General features: G+C 59.0%; 6 protein-coding genes across 6 annotated transcripts; 2 read left to right on the forward strand and 4 right to left on the reverse strand.

Moving 5' to 3' along the window:
• Positions 1-1,237: 1,237 nt before the first annotated feature.
• L226DRAFT_468153 (carboxylesterase) lies at positions 1,238-3,406 on the forward strand (the record flags this gene model as incomplete). Its single annotated transcript, XM_067676121.1, has 5 exons — positions 1,238-1,449; positions 1,501-1,680; positions 1,734-1,835; positions 1,913-2,001; positions 2,061-3,406. The coding sequence occupies 5 exons, from the start codon at positions 1,238-1,240 to the stop codon at positions 3,404-3,406; spliced, it is 1,929 nt and encodes a 642-aa protein (XP_067532369.1).
• A 460-nt stretch (positions 3,407-3,866) lies between these two features.
• L226DRAFT_537792 (uncharacterized protein) lies at positions 3,867-5,126 on the reverse strand. Its single transcript, XM_067681378.1, has one exon. The coding sequence runs from the start codon at positions 5,036-5,038 to the stop codon at positions 4,034-4,036; it is 1,005 nt and encodes a 334-aa protein (XP_067532370.1). The 5' UTR covers positions 5,039-5,126; the 3' UTR covers positions 3,867-4,033.
• Positions 5,127-5,565: 439 nt separating this feature from the next.
• On the reverse strand, positions 5,566-7,178 carry L226DRAFT_525160 (glycoside hydrolase; the record flags this gene model as incomplete). Its single annotated transcript, XM_067678949.1, has 4 exons — positions 5,566-6,376; positions 6,433-6,581; positions 6,636-6,720; positions 6,787-7,178. The coding sequence occupies 4 exons, from the start codon at positions 7,176-7,178 to the stop codon at positions 5,566-5,568; spliced, it is 1,437 nt and encodes a 478-aa protein (XP_067532371.1).
• Positions 7,179-8,141: 963 nt separating this feature from the next.
• On the reverse strand, positions 8,142-9,595 carry L226DRAFT_467953 (glycoside hydrolase; the record flags this gene model as incomplete). Its single annotated transcript, XM_067676100.1, has 4 exons — positions 8,142-8,976; positions 9,032-9,177; positions 9,231-9,318; positions 9,369-9,595. 4 exons carry the CDS (start codon positions 9,593-9,595, stop codon positions 8,142-8,144), a joined length of 1,296 nt encoding a protein of 431 aa, XP_067532372.1.
• A 709-nt stretch (positions 9,596-10,304) lies between these two features.
• On the forward strand, positions 10,305-12,436 carry L226DRAFT_491185 (translation initiation factor eIF4e). The gene is made up of 3 exons (XM_067677344.1): positions 10,305-11,094; positions 11,147-11,681; positions 11,738-12,436. Exons 1-3 carry the CDS (start codon positions 10,511-10,513, stop codon positions 11,969-11,971), a joined length of 1,353 nt encoding a protein of 450 aa, XP_067532373.1. The 5' UTR covers positions 10,305-10,510; the 3' UTR covers positions 11,972-12,436.
• L226DRAFT_491188 (uncharacterized protein) lies at positions 12,273-17,754 on the reverse strand. Its single transcript, XM_067677345.1, has 11 exons — positions 17,638-17,754; positions 17,181-17,580; positions 16,315-17,089; positions 15,756-16,265; positions 14,516-15,703; positions 14,198-14,452; positions 14,089-14,142; positions 13,878-14,036; positions 13,710-13,823; positions 13,595-13,653; positions 12,273-13,541 (listed from the first exon to the last, which is right to left on the reverse strand). Exons 2-11 carry the CDS (start codon positions 17,528-17,530, stop codon positions 12,461-12,463), a joined length of 4,545 nt encoding a protein of 1,514 aa, XP_067532374.1. The 5' UTR covers positions 17,531-17,580; positions 17,638-17,754; the 3' UTR covers positions 12,273-12,460.
• Positions 17,755-17,869: the final 115 nt, after the last annotated feature.

A 17,869-nucleotide genomic window follows, 5' to 3' on the forward strand; every position in this document is an offset into this window, starting at 1 on the left:
GTATGGTGAATGTATGAGGTAGTGTGAGACACGCTCGCACTCTGTTTTGCGGATGAGATCGAAAGGTATGCAGCTTCGTCGCGAGGTTACTCCAAATGCAAATGTGGCTTACCGGTGTTGTTCCCAGCGGCCGGGCGGATTCTGTGCGGCGTGAGGTGCGCAGACCTGTAGGCGCACGCGTAGTTCGCGCTTCCGTGCATGTATGTACGTGTACAGGACCGGACGAACCGGAGCGTAGTTGGCGTACGTGAGATAGTAGGTTTCCACCTTACGTCCTCCGCTTCTGGCTGTTTGACTGACCACGATGCACAGGGCGGTTATAGTGTGTTATGGACGTACATTGCACGAATGCCATACGACGTTTGATCGTGTCCACCACTGGGAGTGGATGGTTGTTCATGGGCGATGCGTCCGCCTGTCGGTCGTCGTCTGATCTGTTGCCGCTGTATGTTCCATCGGTTCTTACAACGTCCACGATTCCCGTGCGTGTCTGGTGCTGATCACGCCCAATCGGGTCTGAAGGAACAATCTGCGCACAGGTCCCCAACGATCAGCAGATGACAAGCTCAAATTGTCAATCTGCAGGTCACTTACGTCCCAAGGCCACGGCCGCGCCGCCGGATCTTTCTAGGAGGTAAGGCTCCAAGCAAGTGAACGCAGCGCTGTGTTCGCGCTCCATGGCCATGCTCCCTGTGCGTTCGCAGTTTCTCCTTCTGCAAAACTTCTCACTTGACTCCCTGGAGATGCTTGGGTTCTAGATTCCCCGCAGCGGCGGCGCAGCGGGCGCGAGTCCATGTAGCAGTGCAGCCGCCTAGGTTGCTGAGAGCGGCCGGGTGATGTCGGGAGAGGCCTAAGGAATGGCTCGTCATGCTGATGTCAATGCTGATGTCTAGACGGGGGTGGACTGGCGGACAAGGTTCCAGTCCGTTCTGCGGGGCTCTGTGGGGGTGTTGTGCTGTGTTGACCGAGTTCTCGGCGATTGCCGGGCCGTTGGCGGGGAGAGCGAGAGAGCGAGCTGTTGCCATTTTGGGCGGAGGCCTGTGGGTTTTCGCTCCTCCTATCCCAATAGGATCGATCGACCACGACGGATGCGCTCACTCACCGGTCATACAAATCCAGACGCGCCCCCCCATGCCCCGCCCTCACTCTCCCTCTCCTCCTCCTGTCCCCCGCACCCGCACTCTCCCCCGCGCACCTGCGGACTGCCCGTCCCAAAACAACCCCTGCAGCATCTCCGATGATTGCCAAACTCCTCGACGATGTTCAGGAACCGGTCGTCCTCCACGAGGACCTCAAGACCACCTTCACCGGCGTCGTGCACCCGGTATCTACCCCCGATGCTCCCGTGCACCAGTATCTTGGAATCAAGTATGCATCCATACCCGCCCGCTTCCGCCAGTCTAGGCTCTACACGCATTACCCGCCTCAGACCGACTGCTCGCACCATGGGTGCGTATTTTCACACGACACACATACAGCCACTTCACTGACTTCCGACAGGCCAATATGCCCTCAACCTCAGTATAAGAGCATCGAGGAAGAGTTATTCAACCTCACCGAAGACTGCATCCCCAACCAGGCGCTAAAGCAGTCCGAGTTTGACTGTCTCAATCTCAGCATTACATGTCCAGCCTCTGCGACCCCAGACTCCCAATTCCCCGTCATGCTCTGGATACACGGGTATGTCAGTTGCCTTCTCTTGCTCGATACCGCTTGCCAACGATAGCTTCCAGGGGTGGGAACCGGGGCTCCGGTGCGAACTGGGTCTGCGATGCTGGTCCTCTTGTTCAGAAGAGCATCCAGTGTGGCAAGCCCGTTGTCATCGTATCAATCAAGTACGTCTTCTTCCATAACGTTATCTCCGTGTTGTTGCGCTTCCTCCACACCTCGGGGGCTAAATTCTTTCGTTTAGCTTCCGCCTGGGTTTGCTTGGGTTCGCGGCCAGTCCAGCCTTGCGCGAGGACAACAAGGCTGCGGGTGACGAGGGTGTGGGAAACTATGGTGAGTCTTCTTTGCAGTGCCTCACTTATTCAGTGATAATGACGTTCTTGTCCTTCTAGGCCTGTGGGACCAGAGGAGAGCGATGGAGTGGATCTATCGCTTTATCCAGCCCTTCGGTGGAAACCCAAATAACGTGACGGTCTTCGGCGAATCCACGGGAGCGGGCGATATTCTCTGCCACCTACATTCCGCCGCGAACGAGGTTGCTCCGCTCTTCCAGCGTGCGATCATCCAGAGCGCCATTGTGGACATGGAAGTTCCCAACGTGCACCAGGCAGGGTGGCAATTGGGCAAGCTCATGTGCGCCCTTCGTGTGCAGTCCATCGAAGAGTTGCGCCAAGTCGACGCTGAAAGGCTCGTGATGTTCGGCTCGCACGCCCGGGCAACCGACGACGGATTCTTTTTCCGCAAGTCCTGGACTGGCTCTCTGGTACCTGTGGACGACGCTGCGCCTTCTGTACACCACTCGGAAGGCCTTCTAGGCGACAACCTGGTCGTGGAACTCAATGGCCACTCGCACCACCTCAAGGTCCCGCACACGGTTCGTTCAAAGCCCCGTTCACGCTCACGGTCAAGACATCCCCAATCCTCACACCAGCCCGTACTCATTGGCGACTGTGGCGCGGAGTCGCTTCTCTGGTCTCTTCCCGCTTCGCTCTGGACCTCTGCCGGCGCCGTAAAGCGGATACGCGCCATCTGCCAGTCACTCAACAAGTCAAACGTCCTCCTGCGACTGTACGACATTGGTGTATACACCCCCGCCGACGAACTCCCCGAACGCATATTGGACCTCATCAACGATGCGCGGTTCGCATGGCCCACCCAGAAGGTCGCAGATAGTCTGCGCAGCGAGCGCGGCGGCCACGGCGTCTGGCGTTACGTCTTCGATCAAGAAGGCCCATCGCGCGGAGTCCCGCACCACGCTGTTGACCTCATGTACCTCTTCGACAACGTCCCATTACCCGCTCTCCCCTGCGCGTCCGCATACGACGACGAGCTACGGTCCGACGGCGGCTACTACTCCGACTCGGACGACGAGGAGTGCATAGCCGTGCGCTCGCGCCCGTCGAGCGAGGGCGAGGACGGCTGCGCGTGCACGTACGAGTGCGACGCGGACTGGGCGATGCCCGTCGTGGACGACTGGACGTACTCGCGCGTGCGGAACGCGATCCAGGAGCGCTGGCTTGCGTTTGCGTACGGGGAGGCGCCGTGGCGCGAGGACCGCGTGTTCGTGTTCGGGCCCGAGGGCGAGACGGGCGAGCGGAGCATGAGCATCTTCAATGCGCGGCGACGCACGCAGGTGTGGAAGGAGGCGTTGGAGCCGCTTGGGGTCAGCGTCGTGCAGAAGCTCGGCGTTGAGCTGTGCAATGGCCCGCCGGCGGACGGGCGGTCAACAATGTTCTGAAGGCCCGGTAACAGTCCTTGGCCCTCCGCTCTGTGCGCTTCCGTGTCCATCCATCCGTATATCCCCTTCAAGCCGTGTTCGAGACACGGAGAACAAGACCGCTATCGTCGCTGTCCTAGGATTTTGTTTCCCTCTCTTTTTATTCGGGTTTACTTTGTCGGCTGCATTCAATTCATCATCACTCGGATCCTCATCATGCGCATTTATCGTATCTGTATCTGTATCTTAGCACGCCTATTGCTGTCGCTGTGTCACGTTGACCACATTGTCATTGTCATTGTCATTGTCACTCACATGTGTGTCGTACGCCCCGCTACTCTACTCTATGTCCCGTGTACCTTGTACTACTCACTGCGTTGCCTCTTCCGTGCAGCAATGAAAAGCAGCCCCGCTTACTGGGGCTTTGACACGGATTTGTTTGGGACAGGATGGATGACTTGACCGTGTGGTCGAGAGCACTGGGCACGATGCCGTAGTGAGGCGGTCGATGGTGAGGAGCCCAGCAGTTTCCTTGAGACATCATGCATCATGCATTATGGTTCCTTTGGCGGGTCTGACAGCGACGTCCAAGCGAGAGTCTCAAGTTTAGGGAGGACAAGTAAACCGACCACCTACTACGTATGCAGGCTAAGACTCAGAGCGGAGTCGAATCGTAGTCATCAGTCCGCAGTGGTCGCTCGCCCACTGCGCCCTCGGGCCTCGGCCTTCCACCTTGAGGCCTTTGCCGATGACCTCCACCGGGGCAACCTCGAGCTGGTCTCCAACATAGAACACCCTGTCCAGCCGGCGGGCCGGATACCTCTTTCGCGGCTGGAAGCCCCAGGTTACAGCGGACGGGTCATCACAAGCGTCCTGCAGCGCCGCGCGGACGTGGATGTCCTGGTCAGCAGGCATGATCATGTTCATGTCCCCGCCGACGAGCCCGCCCCCGGTGACGCCCTCCTCGCGGAGTGCGTCGGCGATGATCTGGAGCTGCAGCGGCCGCTCCTGCTCGCCCTCGGAGAGGGACTCGAGGTGCGTGTTCGCGATGCGCACGACGCGTGTCTCGAGCTCCTTCGACTCCGAGTCGGAGTCCTTGGAGTCGCCAGAGTCCCCGGGGAGGGACATCTCGACGTCCACGAACAGGGCGGTGCGCCCCATGGTGGAGTGCGTGAACTGGGCCATCTGCGCGTTGGTGGCTCGGATGTTCCGGGAGACCAGGGTGGCGATGCCGTATCGGCGTTCGCCTCCCCAAGACTCCGTGCTCGGGGGTGTGACGGCGTAGTGCTCGCGCACCCATTTGCTCCTGAGCATCTCGTCGAAGCTGTCCCTCTTGAGCTCCTGGAGCAGGATGCAAGAGGAGTCAGAGCCGGCGAGGACGACTTTCTGGAGGTGATCCAGGATGCAGGAGACGCGTGCGCCAGCGTTGGGGGCCATGAAGTCGACGTTCCAGGTTACCAGTCGGAGAGCCGCTGGTGCGTGTGTATTATCCGAGGAGTCGTTCGGGTTCGTCGTGACGGCGGACCACCCGTCCTTGTCAAGCTGTGGCGAGTGCACGTATTTGCTGATACCAACTGGTAGAACGCGACTCGGAGGTGGAGGTGAGTTGGTCAACATGCGGCGCAGAAACCTGGGTTGTAACATGGTAGACATCGGGTCAATGGAGCGTTCGACTCGAAGAGTGGGGTATATGCTCTCTCACAGGGCAGAGCACGTCTGCGTAAAGAGAAACGTAAACGGTTCAGGCAGCTATATATACATAGGGCGAAGCGTGGTCGGGGAGACTCGGGACGAGCGTAGCATTAATGAATGAACATGCCCACTCGTGAGTAAATATTGACAAGTCTCCTCCCTCTGTTCTTCATTCGTTGGTTGTTGGTGCGGGCGGATGCTCTGACCGGTGAATCACTTGTCTTGGTCTCTCTGACAGTCTACGTCGTTCCTTCGTACTTCTGTTCACATGACGCACCCTCCAACATAGGCCGTGAATTCGTGGACTCGGACTCGTCCTATGCCTTGTCCTTTCTCCGCTTCCCTGTTCAATCCAGTTCATGGCTTTTGATCGGACCCGCCAGGCCTCAAGGCCTCAACTACCGGATTGTCTTCGAACGTATGTACTATTACAACACTATCCCTGCTCGACTCACAGTGTTTGCCTGCCGGCCCACCAGGGCTGGCGTTCAGTGCAACCCTCCCTTGACCGCCCCCAGGAGGATGTTCTCATGGTCACCCGCGACCTCGAACATCGCGAACCCAGCCAGCCCGTTCTGCTTCACCCACTCCCCCTTCATCTTCATCGACTCGGCATCATCATACGACACCACGACCTGCGTGCCGTTGTTCCACAAATACGGCGTCGCCGTGCAGTTGTCGTACGCGCGCACAATGCCGTCCGCAGGGGTGCCGTCGAGCTGCAAGTACCCGTTGTCCATGAGGCCCTGGAACGAGAAGGTGCCCCCAGGGAGCGTCGGGCTGTCCCACTTGTCTCCGTGGAGCGGCATCCGGGACACGTCGACCGCGGGGTAGAGCGCGATGGAGGAGGAGGAGTTGTCGGAGGCAGCCTGAGTGGTGGCGTTGCTCGCCGCGACTGGGAAGCCATGCCCGTACGCGGGGACCCCGAGGAGGAGCTTTTGCGCCGGGAAGCCCGCGTCTGTCCATGCCTTGAGGGAAGAGACGGCGGAGCCCTGTCGCTGGGTGGCGTTCGCCACGCACGAGTCGTTGAGCGGGGCGTTGGGTCCTGCGGTGGGGGACCAGCTCCCGAACCGGTCGTAGTTCATGATGACGACGTAGTCGAGCACGCTTGCGAACTCGGACATGTTCGTCCATGGTTTTTGGTTCATGTCGAGCCAGGGCTCGCCCGGGGCGGCTGCGGAGAGCGTGAGGTTGCTGGCTTTGCTTTTGAGCGTCTTGAGGAAGGAGAGGAAGTTTGAGGTGTCGTCGTACTTGGCGTACAGGTAGGTCGGCGTTTTGTTGTAGTTGGGATACTCCCAGCTAAGGAGACGCGTCGGTCGGTCAGCTGACGAGGATGGGCTCGGCAGGAAACTTACTCAATGTCAATCCCGTCGAAGCCGTGTTGGAAGGCGTACGAGGTCACCAGGTTCGCATATGAATTCCGGTCTGGATCCGCCTTCATCAGAGAGGAAAAGTACATCGACGCGTTTCCATAACCGCCAATCGTCAACATCGCTTTGACGTTCTGCGCCACAGTTAGCTGCATCTCTGGGAAAGCGACGCAACTTCACGGACTCACATTCTGGTGTGCAAGGCTCACGAGCTCCTGCACGAGGCTTTCTGAGCTAGTCAGTCCCAGCGACGTCTCATCGTCAATGGCAGGGCTAGAAGCAAATGAAGGCGTGAGCCAGCCGACCAAGAGCAAGCCAGAGGAGATGGATCGGACTCACGTCCCGAAGAAAGACATGTGCGTGTAATTCGACCATGGATAGTGCTTCAGATCGTCCGCCTGCTCTATGTGGTAGCTGGCGACGTAGCCATAGGCCACCGGCGCTGGCAGCGAGGTGTTCTGAGGAGCAGTCGTTGATGAGGTTGTGCTGCCTGACGCTGTGGCGGGCATGGAGCATGATGGCATGGTCGAGCTCATGCTGTCTGACGTTGGCATACTCGTGACCGACGTCTGGGAGCTAGTGCTAGCCACAGCTGAGCTGGACGACACGTTGGTACTACTGCTCGACGTCGTCACTGCCGTCGATGTCGTAGTCGCATCGTTGGGTGCCGGCTTCGCCCAGGAAGCGGCAAGGAACGGCAAGAGGGATACAAGGGGGAGTTGCATGCGCATCGTGAGCAGGACGTAAGACCTGAGTGAGGTTTGCTGGAATGACCTACTCAGATGATCGCAGGCCAACTTATATACGCGAGCCTTCCTTGTCCCAGTCCTATTTCGAGATGCTGCACTGGCAGTTGTGACATCGGCTTGTAGTAACAGTTTGAAGATACGTAGAACGGTGCATCAAGCCTGCATATCATGCTCACAATTGGGGAAGAGGAGGAGGGACGGACGAACAATAGACGCCACAGCTGAACGTCGTCAGCATGGACGAGTTGCCATGCTACGGAAGACTGGGCGTTGAGTAGCATGATGTGTCCCCTTCTCGGAGAATGATGCTGGTTGCTGGAATGGACGGGCACAATAAGCAGATGTCGGACAAACTTCCGCGAACCGACATACGTTGTTGCTTGACGAACGGGTGTCACGACGCATGAGTGATGTAGAGGCATACCGGAGACCTGAAGCCGTGAATTAGGTATGCGGCTCGCCTCGAGACAACCCAACTCGTACCTTGTTCAGCGTACTTGTATTATCTGTCCATCTGATCAATGCCCCATACAGGTGCTTACATACCTCTCGGTATACTGGCCGACGTTGTCCATTGTGCATGTCCGTCGCGGAGAATGAAGTACCCAGCGTGTTGCAGGAATGCGGGCCACAGCCGAACGGCAATAATATACATTAATCTATGCCTGTGCATCAAGCACGGTCAATAAGATAACGATACAAGCAATGACAGGGAGATGTGCAAGGACAGTATACAAAATGACCGGATATGTATAGCAATACAATATGGCGTGAGTTGGCGTCGATGTCGTGTGGCGACCGTGATGATGATGCGCATGCGTATATGTCTAAAACCCAAAGCCCAGAGAAAATGAAGAGAGACGGGCCTCAAGGGCGATCGAGAAGAAAACATGGAGTGGGGGTGGGGTGGGGGAAGGGAAAGCTCAAAAGAAGGGCGCAGGGTGATCAGCAACCCACCTCTTCGATCCCAATCGCCTCCGAGATCGCATCGAGGAGCATGTCGTTGTAGTCCCCGGCGGCCTCCCACATGGCAAACCCGAGGAGACCCGCATCGTTGATGAACTGGCCCTTGGCCGCAAAGGAGCGCGTGTCGTCGTACGAGACCATGACCTGCGTGTCCGGGTTGTACACGTACGGCGTCTGGCTGCACTCGTCGAACCGGTAGTCGATCCCGTCCGCGGCCGTGCCGTTCGAGGTCAGGAAGTTGCCCTCGACGAGGCCCCAGAAGTCGAAGATGCCAGACGGGCCGCCAGACGTGGGGTTCCCGCACTGGTCGACGCCCGCGGGCGCGACCTCGTCCCACGAGTCGCCGAGCGGCTGGGAGGACTTGTCGAACGCGGGGTATGCGGCGAGCGAGGAGTCCGAGATCGCGGCGCTCTGGGAGACCTTGAAGCTGTGGCCGTACGAGGCGACACCGAGGACGAGCTGGTTCGCGGGGAAGCCGGCGTCGGTCCAGGCCTTGACGGCAGAAACGGCGGAGCCCTCCTGGTCGGACGCGCAGGTGTCATTGAGAGGTGCGTTGGGACCGACGGTGTTCGACCACGAGCCCCAGACGTCGTAGTTCATGATCGCGACGTAGTCGAGGGCGTCCGCGAACGCGGACACGTCCGTCATGGGAGTGCCGTCGGTACCAGCGAAGGGTGTGATACCCGCGGCGGCGGAGATGGTGAAGTTCTGGCCAGCCTTGGTGCGGAGCGCCTGGAGGAAGGAGAGGAAGTTCTGGCTGTCATCGGCGGCGATCACGTTACAACCCATGCCCTGCTTGTTGGGGTATTCCCAGCTGAGTAGGAGGTAAGTATGCCGTAGGCAGACAAGGCGGGCACGAAGGGACGTACTCGAAGTCAAGACCATCGAGCTGGTACTTGTCAACTAGGCTCATGACCGTGTTGACGAAGGCCGTCCGGTTCTCCTCCGTCGCGACTGCCGAAGAGAAGTATTGAGAACCTGTCCAGCCTCCGACGGTAAGCATGGCCTTGACACCCTGTAAAGTCGTTAGCAGCGAGTTCCCAAGAAATGGATGGGAAGTGCACGGACATTCTGGTGGGCAAGATCAACGAAGCGGGGGAGCAGCGCCTCGTCGGAGTCCTCCAGGGAAACCGTGTTGACGTCGGGAGTGGTGACACTAACCAGGGAATCAGTAATAACACGCGAGCCCACAGTGCTCGTACTCACGCGAAGGCATATGTTACAGAAGAGTACTTTGACCAGCTGAGCTTCTCTGGGGGGAAATCGGTACCGTGCCAGCCAGCATACCAGGTGGTCGCGACGACCTGGTCGCCTACGGTGCTGTTCTTGCCAGAGCCAGAGCCAGTGTTTGCTGCGCCGCCGACACTGGCAGTCCCGCTAGGCGCCGATGCGGAGGAGGTGGCGATGGCGGAGGCTGGCTTGAGAGAGCACATGGGCGCAGCCCATGACAAAGGGAGAGCAGCCAAGAGAGACAGAGGGAGCAACATCATCGTGATAGCAAACAAGAAGTTGAGGGGGAGAGGGAGGAGGAGGAAGAGAAGGGATGAGGGAGAACGCACGATGGCGGGGAGGATGGCTGACCGCCTCGCTCATACCGGCCTTTTGTAGGCTCGCCGCGTCTTCGGATTCCGACAGAAGCCAGGCCCATGTCCAATCGCGAGAGCAAAAAAGGTATTCGGAAGGGTGCCAGCCGCATGTTTTTGTGCATGCGCAAATATTGGGTCGGTGCTCGGCAATATGCGCGCCTCGAGGAACAATGAACGATCTATTTTCCGACAATAAGCTATAGCCGGTGTCTATGCAGGCACATGCAGTGAGTTCCAGGGCTTCCAGATATCTTTTAGGCTTCAAGTAGCCACCGTGGGCAGACGAAGCATGCCTCGAGGACTGCAAGGTTCGCAGAAGAAGGATGAGACAGTGATGGCAGGCTGCAGAGCTTGTAGGACTTGAGCGCTTGAGCATTTGAGCATCTTCCTCTTCATGCAGCTTCATCGCAGGAGCGAGGTCGGTTCTGGTCAATGCTAGAACACTTGATTGCAGAATAACTAGCCAACACGAGGGCTGTTGCAATGAGAGGAACTTGTACCATTGAATAGCGCAGCGAGAGGTCGTGTCCAGGCCCTCTCTCCTTGACCTTTGCGACTACTCCCTGTTAGCTTACCGAATCCTGTCGACTCCGAGTACGTACTCATACCAAGTGGCAAGCGGGCTAGGAAGGGGTAGGGAGAGCAGGAGCAGCATTTAGGGATTGCCCCGTGCGGGAATCGAAGCCGGTGATGCAATCAAGCAGGTCCAGCGGAGCGTCGAGCGCCGGAGTTGTGTGCTTGTCTTGACCACCGACGCCGACGATGTCCACGACCCCGCCCCCAGCGACGACAGCCCAGGATGCACCCGCAAAGTCAGACGAGAAGCGGCCCTCTGCAGGCCCGCGCATGCCCTCGCTCAACCAGCTCGCAGCGCGCATCAACCTGAACGCCCCCACTCCCGCCACCGCAGGCAACCGCCCCCGCCTCGCCGCGTCCCTCCTCCGCACGAGCTCTGCGGCCTCAAACTCTTCTTCTGTCGCAGCATCGACGGCGGACTCCATGACAGTGAACCTGCCCAGCTCGCGCTCCTCATCCCCCGCCCAGCTCTCCGTATCGCCCCCTCGCAGTGATGGCGGCACCCCGCAGCCCGAGAGCGGCGAGCCGCTGACGACCGAGAAGGTCGAGAAGCACAACCAGGAGACGGCCAACGACGAGAAGCCGAGGCAGAAGATGCCCGTCGGCTACAAGAACATCCCCTCGCTCGACGCTATCACCGCGCGCCTCGCGAAGGCCAGGACGCTCTCCATCGACGGCTCCGCCAAGCCCCCGGAGGCGGAGACCATTGAGGATCCTAAGACTCCCGGACTCAGGATCAAGGCTCCTGAGCATCCGCTGGAGCATACATGGTGCGCTCCGTTCGCCATCATTAACATTGAACTGGGTTAAGTGCCCGCGCAGGACGATCTACCACGACACAAAGAACAAGGTCCCCTTCACGCCCGCGACGGCGAACCCCGAAAGTGCCCCGAACTCGGCGGGGCACTACATGGCGCCCGAGTCGGACGAGTACGAGGCCGGACTGACGGTCATCGGCGAGTTCGACACGGTCGAGTCGTTCTGCCGGTACTTCAACTGGCTGAAGCCGCCGTCGAAGCTGGAGCGCAACTCGAACTACCACCTGTTCAAGTCGGGCATCAAGCCGATGTGGGAGGACGAGGCGAACGCGAAGGGGGGCAAGTGGGTGCTGACGATGAAGAACAACCCGCAGCTGCTCGACCGGTGCTGGTCGTGGCTCGCGATGGCGCTCGTCGGCGAGGACCTGGACGAGGGCGACGAGATCTGTGGCGCAGTCGTCAGCTTGAGGAGCAAAGTCGACCGGATACAGCTCTGGACGCGCTCAAAGGAGGACGTGGAGAAGATCAACGGGATCGCGCGCAAGATGGTCAAGTTGCTCGACGTCTCGGAGGCGGATGGGATTGGCCTCGAGTTCCAGGTGAGTTCAGCCATCATCTCATCCCTGTGCAACAGCGCAGTAACCCCGTCCCCCAGTACAACAGCGACGAGCGACCAGTCCCGAACAAGTTCCTCTCCATCCAAGCTATCCCCCAGTCATCATACCGCACGTCCTTCCACGGCAAGCCACCAGGGTTCAACAGTCCCGTCGCCGGCCCGGGCGAGGGTCCGCAAGTCGGCGGCAACGCCCCCGGAGGCGCGTTTGCTGGCTTCGGTGTCGGCGGCGGCGGAGTGCTTGGCTCAGCGTGGAGAGGGAAGCGGTCGTCGTAGACGTCATGCGCGGATGACTATCAGTGCAGGCTTGAGCAGGACAAGGAAGGGGAGAAGGAGCTCGCCATTGGTACGTCAGCCTTTTCACTCGAGTGGGACGATTGGGAATCGAGACGGACACTACGGCGGTCACAGTGCAGCTGCAGCTAGCTACCCGGTGGAAATGTTGTTGTAGGCTTGGAAGTTACGCGGGCACACCCCTCGATGTAGCATTGTAACACGGTCTCGTCATAGTCTTCTTGGTCACGGTTCACGGTCTCTCTCCCCTGCTCTGCTCTCCACACATATTCATGCTGTCGCGGAAGAAGCAGTCACGGCACAGTTGTGGTGCAACACGGTGTATACATACATTTCCCTTTCTCGACCCAGTCACTGCGCGGTGGTGGTAGTGGTGGTGGTGCTCCAGATCCCGAAGTACATATTTATTAGTGCGTAATGTAGCAAGGAATACAACACAGAGCTTGGATTCAATCACGAAGAGCTGCGACGTCATGACGAGCCTGGAGCAGGCGGGTCAATGGGTGGAGGAGGTATACCGGATGTAACTTCTGAGGCAGGTACTGAAGCCGGTTTCAATTCCGAAGGGGGCGGCGGTAAGGCGGACGGTGACGGTGGCCGTGGGTGGTCCCCGACGGTAGCAGCCTCTGTGGATGCAGAGGGAAGGCTTGGAGGTGGAGGTGCCGCTTGAGGCGAGGGGAGTGTCGGAACGGGAGCAGGAGTTTCAACAGGAGTAGGTGCATCACCAGCAGCAGGTGCCGCCGGGGCTGACGGGGGCGAAGGCAGGCGCGTCGATTCCGGAGCCTGCGCCGACACTGGAGCTGATGGCGACGGTACCGATTGCACAGTAGGCTCTGCCTCCTTTGGAGGCTGAGGCTCAGGGAACGCAGCAGCGGGTTGAGAAGGGGCAGGCTCAGACACGGTTGGGGGAGAAGGAGGCTTGCCAGCTTGCGCCGAGTCCGCCTGCTTCGCTGCTGCGAGTTCCGGCGCGAGCTCGACGACAACAGGAGGTGCAGGCGACCGCGGGGGAACGACGTCGGACGGCGGCGGCACGTCTGCGGCTGCTTCACCCATCGCGACATCCACAGGATCAGGATCGGGGTCTGGCGCGGGCCCGACGACTGCGGCTGCGGCTGCGGCTTCCACTGCGTCGTCCTGCGGGGCAGTGTACACGGTGACTTCAGGTTCCTGCTGTTTCTGCTCCTGGAGGATCTCCATCGGGACATCCGCAACCTCTTCACGGGAGGTGACCTCGGGTGCTGCCTCGTAGGACTCCGTTGGGGTTGATGAGGTCGGGGCAAGTGCCTTCGGGGGTGCTTCCACAGTAGCACTCTGCGGCTCGTCCTTGAGCGTCTTGGCGGCGTACTCTTCGAGCCACTTCCTCCGCTTCTCGTTCTGCGACTCCACGAGTTTGCGAGCATCAGCGCGTTCTTCGCGGGAGGAAATCCGGACCATGATGTCCTCGGAACGTGGAACGAAGAAGAGGCGGTAAGTGCGCACGCAGACCTTGATCTGCAGTCCGCCGCGCGCGAGGATGTCTGGCATTGCACCGGAGGGTGCGGGGATCTTCGTTCTGTCAACCAAGTCAATACTCCGCCTGCAGGAGACATCAACGAACACGCTCACCGGAGTAGGAATGGTCGCCTGATTGATGATGACGACGGCACCCCCGCGGTGTAGTGATGCTATAACGGCCGTCAGCACATAGTTCGTACACATCCGCAAAGTAACCGCAACCTACCGAGACAAAGGACTCAATGTACGCCTGCCATCGCCCAGTCATGGCTTCCGAATCGTCGTAACTCGTGTCGTCCTTGCCGATGAGCTGTATTGTCATCGTCTTGGGCTCAGGCAGCTTGTGGTTCGGATGAGCCTTGATCGAATTTCGTGTAAGCGTTGAAGGACGTACCCAATCTATGCGGAACAGGTTCTCGTCCGGGCCGAGGACGCGTTCAGTGTTTCGCCGGCAGTTGATGAGATCCTGTGTTGTTGGTGACGGGATCTCACGCTCGCGTCTCAATAGTTCATACAGATCCTGGCTCTTAGGATCCGACAGGATGACCTGGACCTGCATGATGTTCAGATCCTCCACCCATTCATTTTGCAGCAAACTAACTCACCTGCTTGATCAGGGCTCCAATCACCTTGTCGACAGTGAACATCTTATAGCCATGCTGTGCGCAGGGCATTAGCCGAGAATCACGCACAATAGAGCAGCACTGTGCGTACCTTCACCCCAAACATGAACCGCATCATCTCCTCGAACGCTTGCGGCTCAAGCTCGTTGTCAAAGAGCTTCTCGCACGACTCCAGCATAAGGTCGTAGAAGTGGGATGCATGGTCGAGTTTGTCGCCAATCTTCGCAAGGTCAGCCTGTTGAATGGACGACTTGATCGAGGCGGGGTTTGGCTCGAAGGGATCGTTCGAGCGATCCACCATCTCCCTCGTGAGGTTCTTGAACAGGCACAACCGTGAATAGAGGACCTGTCGGCGTTCATCAGTCAGACGCCCTCGCTCCCTGAGATCAATGAATCATACGACACCCACCTCAAGCAACCGCAGGAGAACATAGAACGAGGTGTTTGTGTAGAACGTCCCTTTGCGACGTCCCGATGACTTCTCACTCCGGCCAGGAGAGATGTCACCATCCACGAGCATAGTGTCGGACGGCGCTGGAGATGCGAAGCGCGACGGCGTTGGCGAAGCTGCCTCCTGCGCTCGGGTTCGCCTGCTAGACTTGGCCTGCTCGCTCTTCAACAACCGTTTACGCAGGTCACCAGCATTGTTCGCCCCGCCCTTCTTGTTCTTCGACCGTGATGAGGACCCGTTGACACCAGTCATGTCGACATCCTCTCCAGCACCATCCCCGTCCAACTCGTCGATGGTCTCGTGATGCGGAACGAACGCAGCGTTGAATGCAGTCATGTCAATCATGAAGAACAGCGGAACGAACGAGCGCAGGAACGTCTCGATCTTCCTCCGATCCGGCAGGGATATCTGACCTTGTGTCCGGTCGAGGAACGAGAGCGCGAGCTTCAGCGTATCCTGGAGCACAGTCGGGTCCTCGACGACGAACTCGAGCTGGTGCCGCGGCTTCGTCCGCGCGAAGAGCGGGTCGACAAGCGACGCGCGCGTCGTGCGCTGCTCGTCCCGCGCGGCCTCGATCTGGGTGACGAACGCCTTCTGCGTGATCGCCTTCTTGTCCGCGGCCTTGAAGGTCACCGCCTGATGGTCGAGCGACTTATGGTAGTTGCGCGCGTCGACCTCGCGCCAGACCTTGTCCCACTCGCGCTGTGCGCGCTTCCACTCCTCGTGCTTCTGCTTGAGGCGGACGAGCACCACGGGAATCGCCGTCGCAGGCACCTCCTGCATGGCCGTCCACACCTCGAGCCCAATGTCGCGGCCGTAGATCTTCTTGATGACGCGCTGGTGGATGGCCTTGCCCACGCCGCCGAGGTTCGGCTTGAGCTTGAAGCTCGCGCGGTCCTCCGGCGACAGCTGTGCGATCTTGTTGTTGAGCGGCTCGAGCACCTGGATCGTGCGGTTGATGGCCTCAACGTGGAAGTCGTACTCGTGCCGCTCCTCTTCGCTCCGGTGCAGCGCCTCCTCGTAGACGTTCTTCTTGTGCGCGATGAACCCTGCGTCCTCGCTCGCGAACGTGGGCTGCGAGATCCACTCGTCGTTGAGCACGGCATTGCACATCTCGTCGCGTCCCGAACACTGCACATTGACCTCCTGCGCACATCGTTAGCAAGGCTCACCGAGGGGTAGGACGGCGAACACGTACGTTTGCAGGGAGCTTGCGGTAGCTGCCATATCGCGTGTGTAACTGGTTCCGACTTGGACGATCCAGCACGCTCATCGGTCGCGTCCAGGACTCCTCAAGCGCCATCATGCGCTCTTTGTTCGCGTCCCAACCCAGTATGTCCTTGAACTGCGACATCAAGTCCCCATCTCCAAGGAACGACCTCGCTTCCCGCACGAGCCTCGTCGTGTTGATGATGTCCTGTGTGAAAAGGTTCACCAACTTCAGGAACTCGTTGTACGTCTCGCGGTTATCCAACGCGCGTTTGACACGGTCAAAGAAGTGCGCCTCATCATTGCCATGGTGCGAACTCGTCGACTGCATGGGTACGGCCTGTATAGGAGGGGGCAAGGCGACGGTCTGTTGATGATGTGGGTAGAACGTCTGCGATGGAGGTTGCGGAGGTGCCCTGAGAGGTGAAGGCGGGGCGGCCGCTGGACGCTGGGCCAATGCAGGCGAAGGTGCTTCGCTCGATGGCTGAACTTTGGCCTTCTGCACTGATGGTGAGCGATTCTGTCTCTCGAGAATACGCGCAACCCACCTTGTTAGCGCTGCTTTTCGCTGGTGCCGTCTCCTTCTCCTTCTCGCGTTCGGCCGGCTTGCGTTTCCGCTTCTGCGGGACAGCGGCAGACGAGGATGAGTGTGCATGTCCATCTCCACCGCGCTTGGGTTTGCTCTCGCTGGCTTTCCGGGCCTCCTCCACCTTCGCAATATGCGCAAGCTCCTCGCGCTGGGCCTGCTCGTCTGGAATGAATTGCACAAACTCGCGCATCAGGTCGGGAGCGTCCTTGAGGTGGTCCATGATCTTGCGCATCACGTCCCCAGTTGCGCGCATCGCAGAGAGACAGGCTACCGACAGTGATTCCATGCCACTCAGACTGGACTTGTCATACGCCGTCGTAGCCACCTCCAGATCGACCTCGGTGAAGAAGCCGAGGAACTGCTTGTATGCCTCGGGATGATTAGCATAGTGAGCGCGTACCTTCCTCACAAGGTCGCGAGCAGGGAAGAGATCCTCTGCGGCCACCACAGCTCCTTCTGGCTCCTGTGGGCTAGGTGCTGCCGGCTTCTCGACCGGAGGAGGGGGTTTCGTGTTCGCGGGGGCCATAGTGTTCGCGGGGCCATATGTGAAAGCGGCATTCGTTGCCTGTGTTGTGATGCCAGCGGGGGTAGTTACGGTAATGTAGTTGGGATCGGGATTGTCCGTAGTCTCAATGCGGTACCCTGCTGGGAGGAATGTATTGAAACCTTGGATGAGGGCAGGATGGCCGTGGAATAGGTTGGACACGCGTTCAATAACGCCTGGTGTATCAATCCTGGACACTCTCGGTCAGCATGACCATACCGCCCGCGATCCTCCCTCGTGTACTAAAGCGCGCAGTGAAAGCAGGGTAGATGAGTACTCACAATTGACTCTTGAAGTCCTTCATGATATCCAAAAACTTGTTATAGACCTCCGGCTGCTGTGCAAACTGGGCCTTGACAGAGTCGAGGTAGCTGAGCGCGTCGTTGACATTGAGGGCTCGTTCTGCGCTTCCGGGTTGCTGATCGGACGCTCCAGTTGGAGAAGTAGCAGTAGCATGCAACTCAGAGGGAGGTGGGGGCCGCGAAGCCTCGAGCGGTTGGTCCATGTCCATCTGCTGAGGTGGGGCAAGGGGACGCGGAGACGCGGGTCTGCTTCGAGCAAGAGGCGTATTGCGAGAGCTAGAAGCCATGCGAGTGTCGTTCAGTGTGTTGGTGAGGTCCTTTCCCTCCATTCTGGACGATCTCTAGTGATTAATGATTCCCGGAGGATGCGGTCACTGTCCTGGGTCTTGTCAATCCCCGAGTGGTTCCAGCGAGGGCGTGAGGATGGCTATCTCACCTGCAATCGCTTTCCAAGCTCTGAACCTGGAAAAACCAACCAGGTTCTAAGCTTGTAGCAGCGAAGAGACAGAGACAAAGGCAAAGACTGGCGAGGACGGGTGGCAGCGCGGACCGCGGTGGCTGAGGCTAGAGATTGCTCGGGTGTGACGACGCTACTGTGACCGGGCGATCACCCCGTCATGTGACCGTGCGACTTCCAGCTATCTCAAAAAACGGCGTCGCTCGCTCGC

The sequence above is a fragment of the Lentinus tigrinus genome, assembly GCF_003813185.1.
Source record: "Lentinus tigrinus ALCF2SS1-7 unplaced genomic scaffold L226scaffold_27, whole genome shotgun sequence".
NCBI lineage: Eukaryota > Fungi > Basidiomycota > Agaricomycetes > Polyporales > Polyporaceae > Lentinus > Lentinus tigrinus.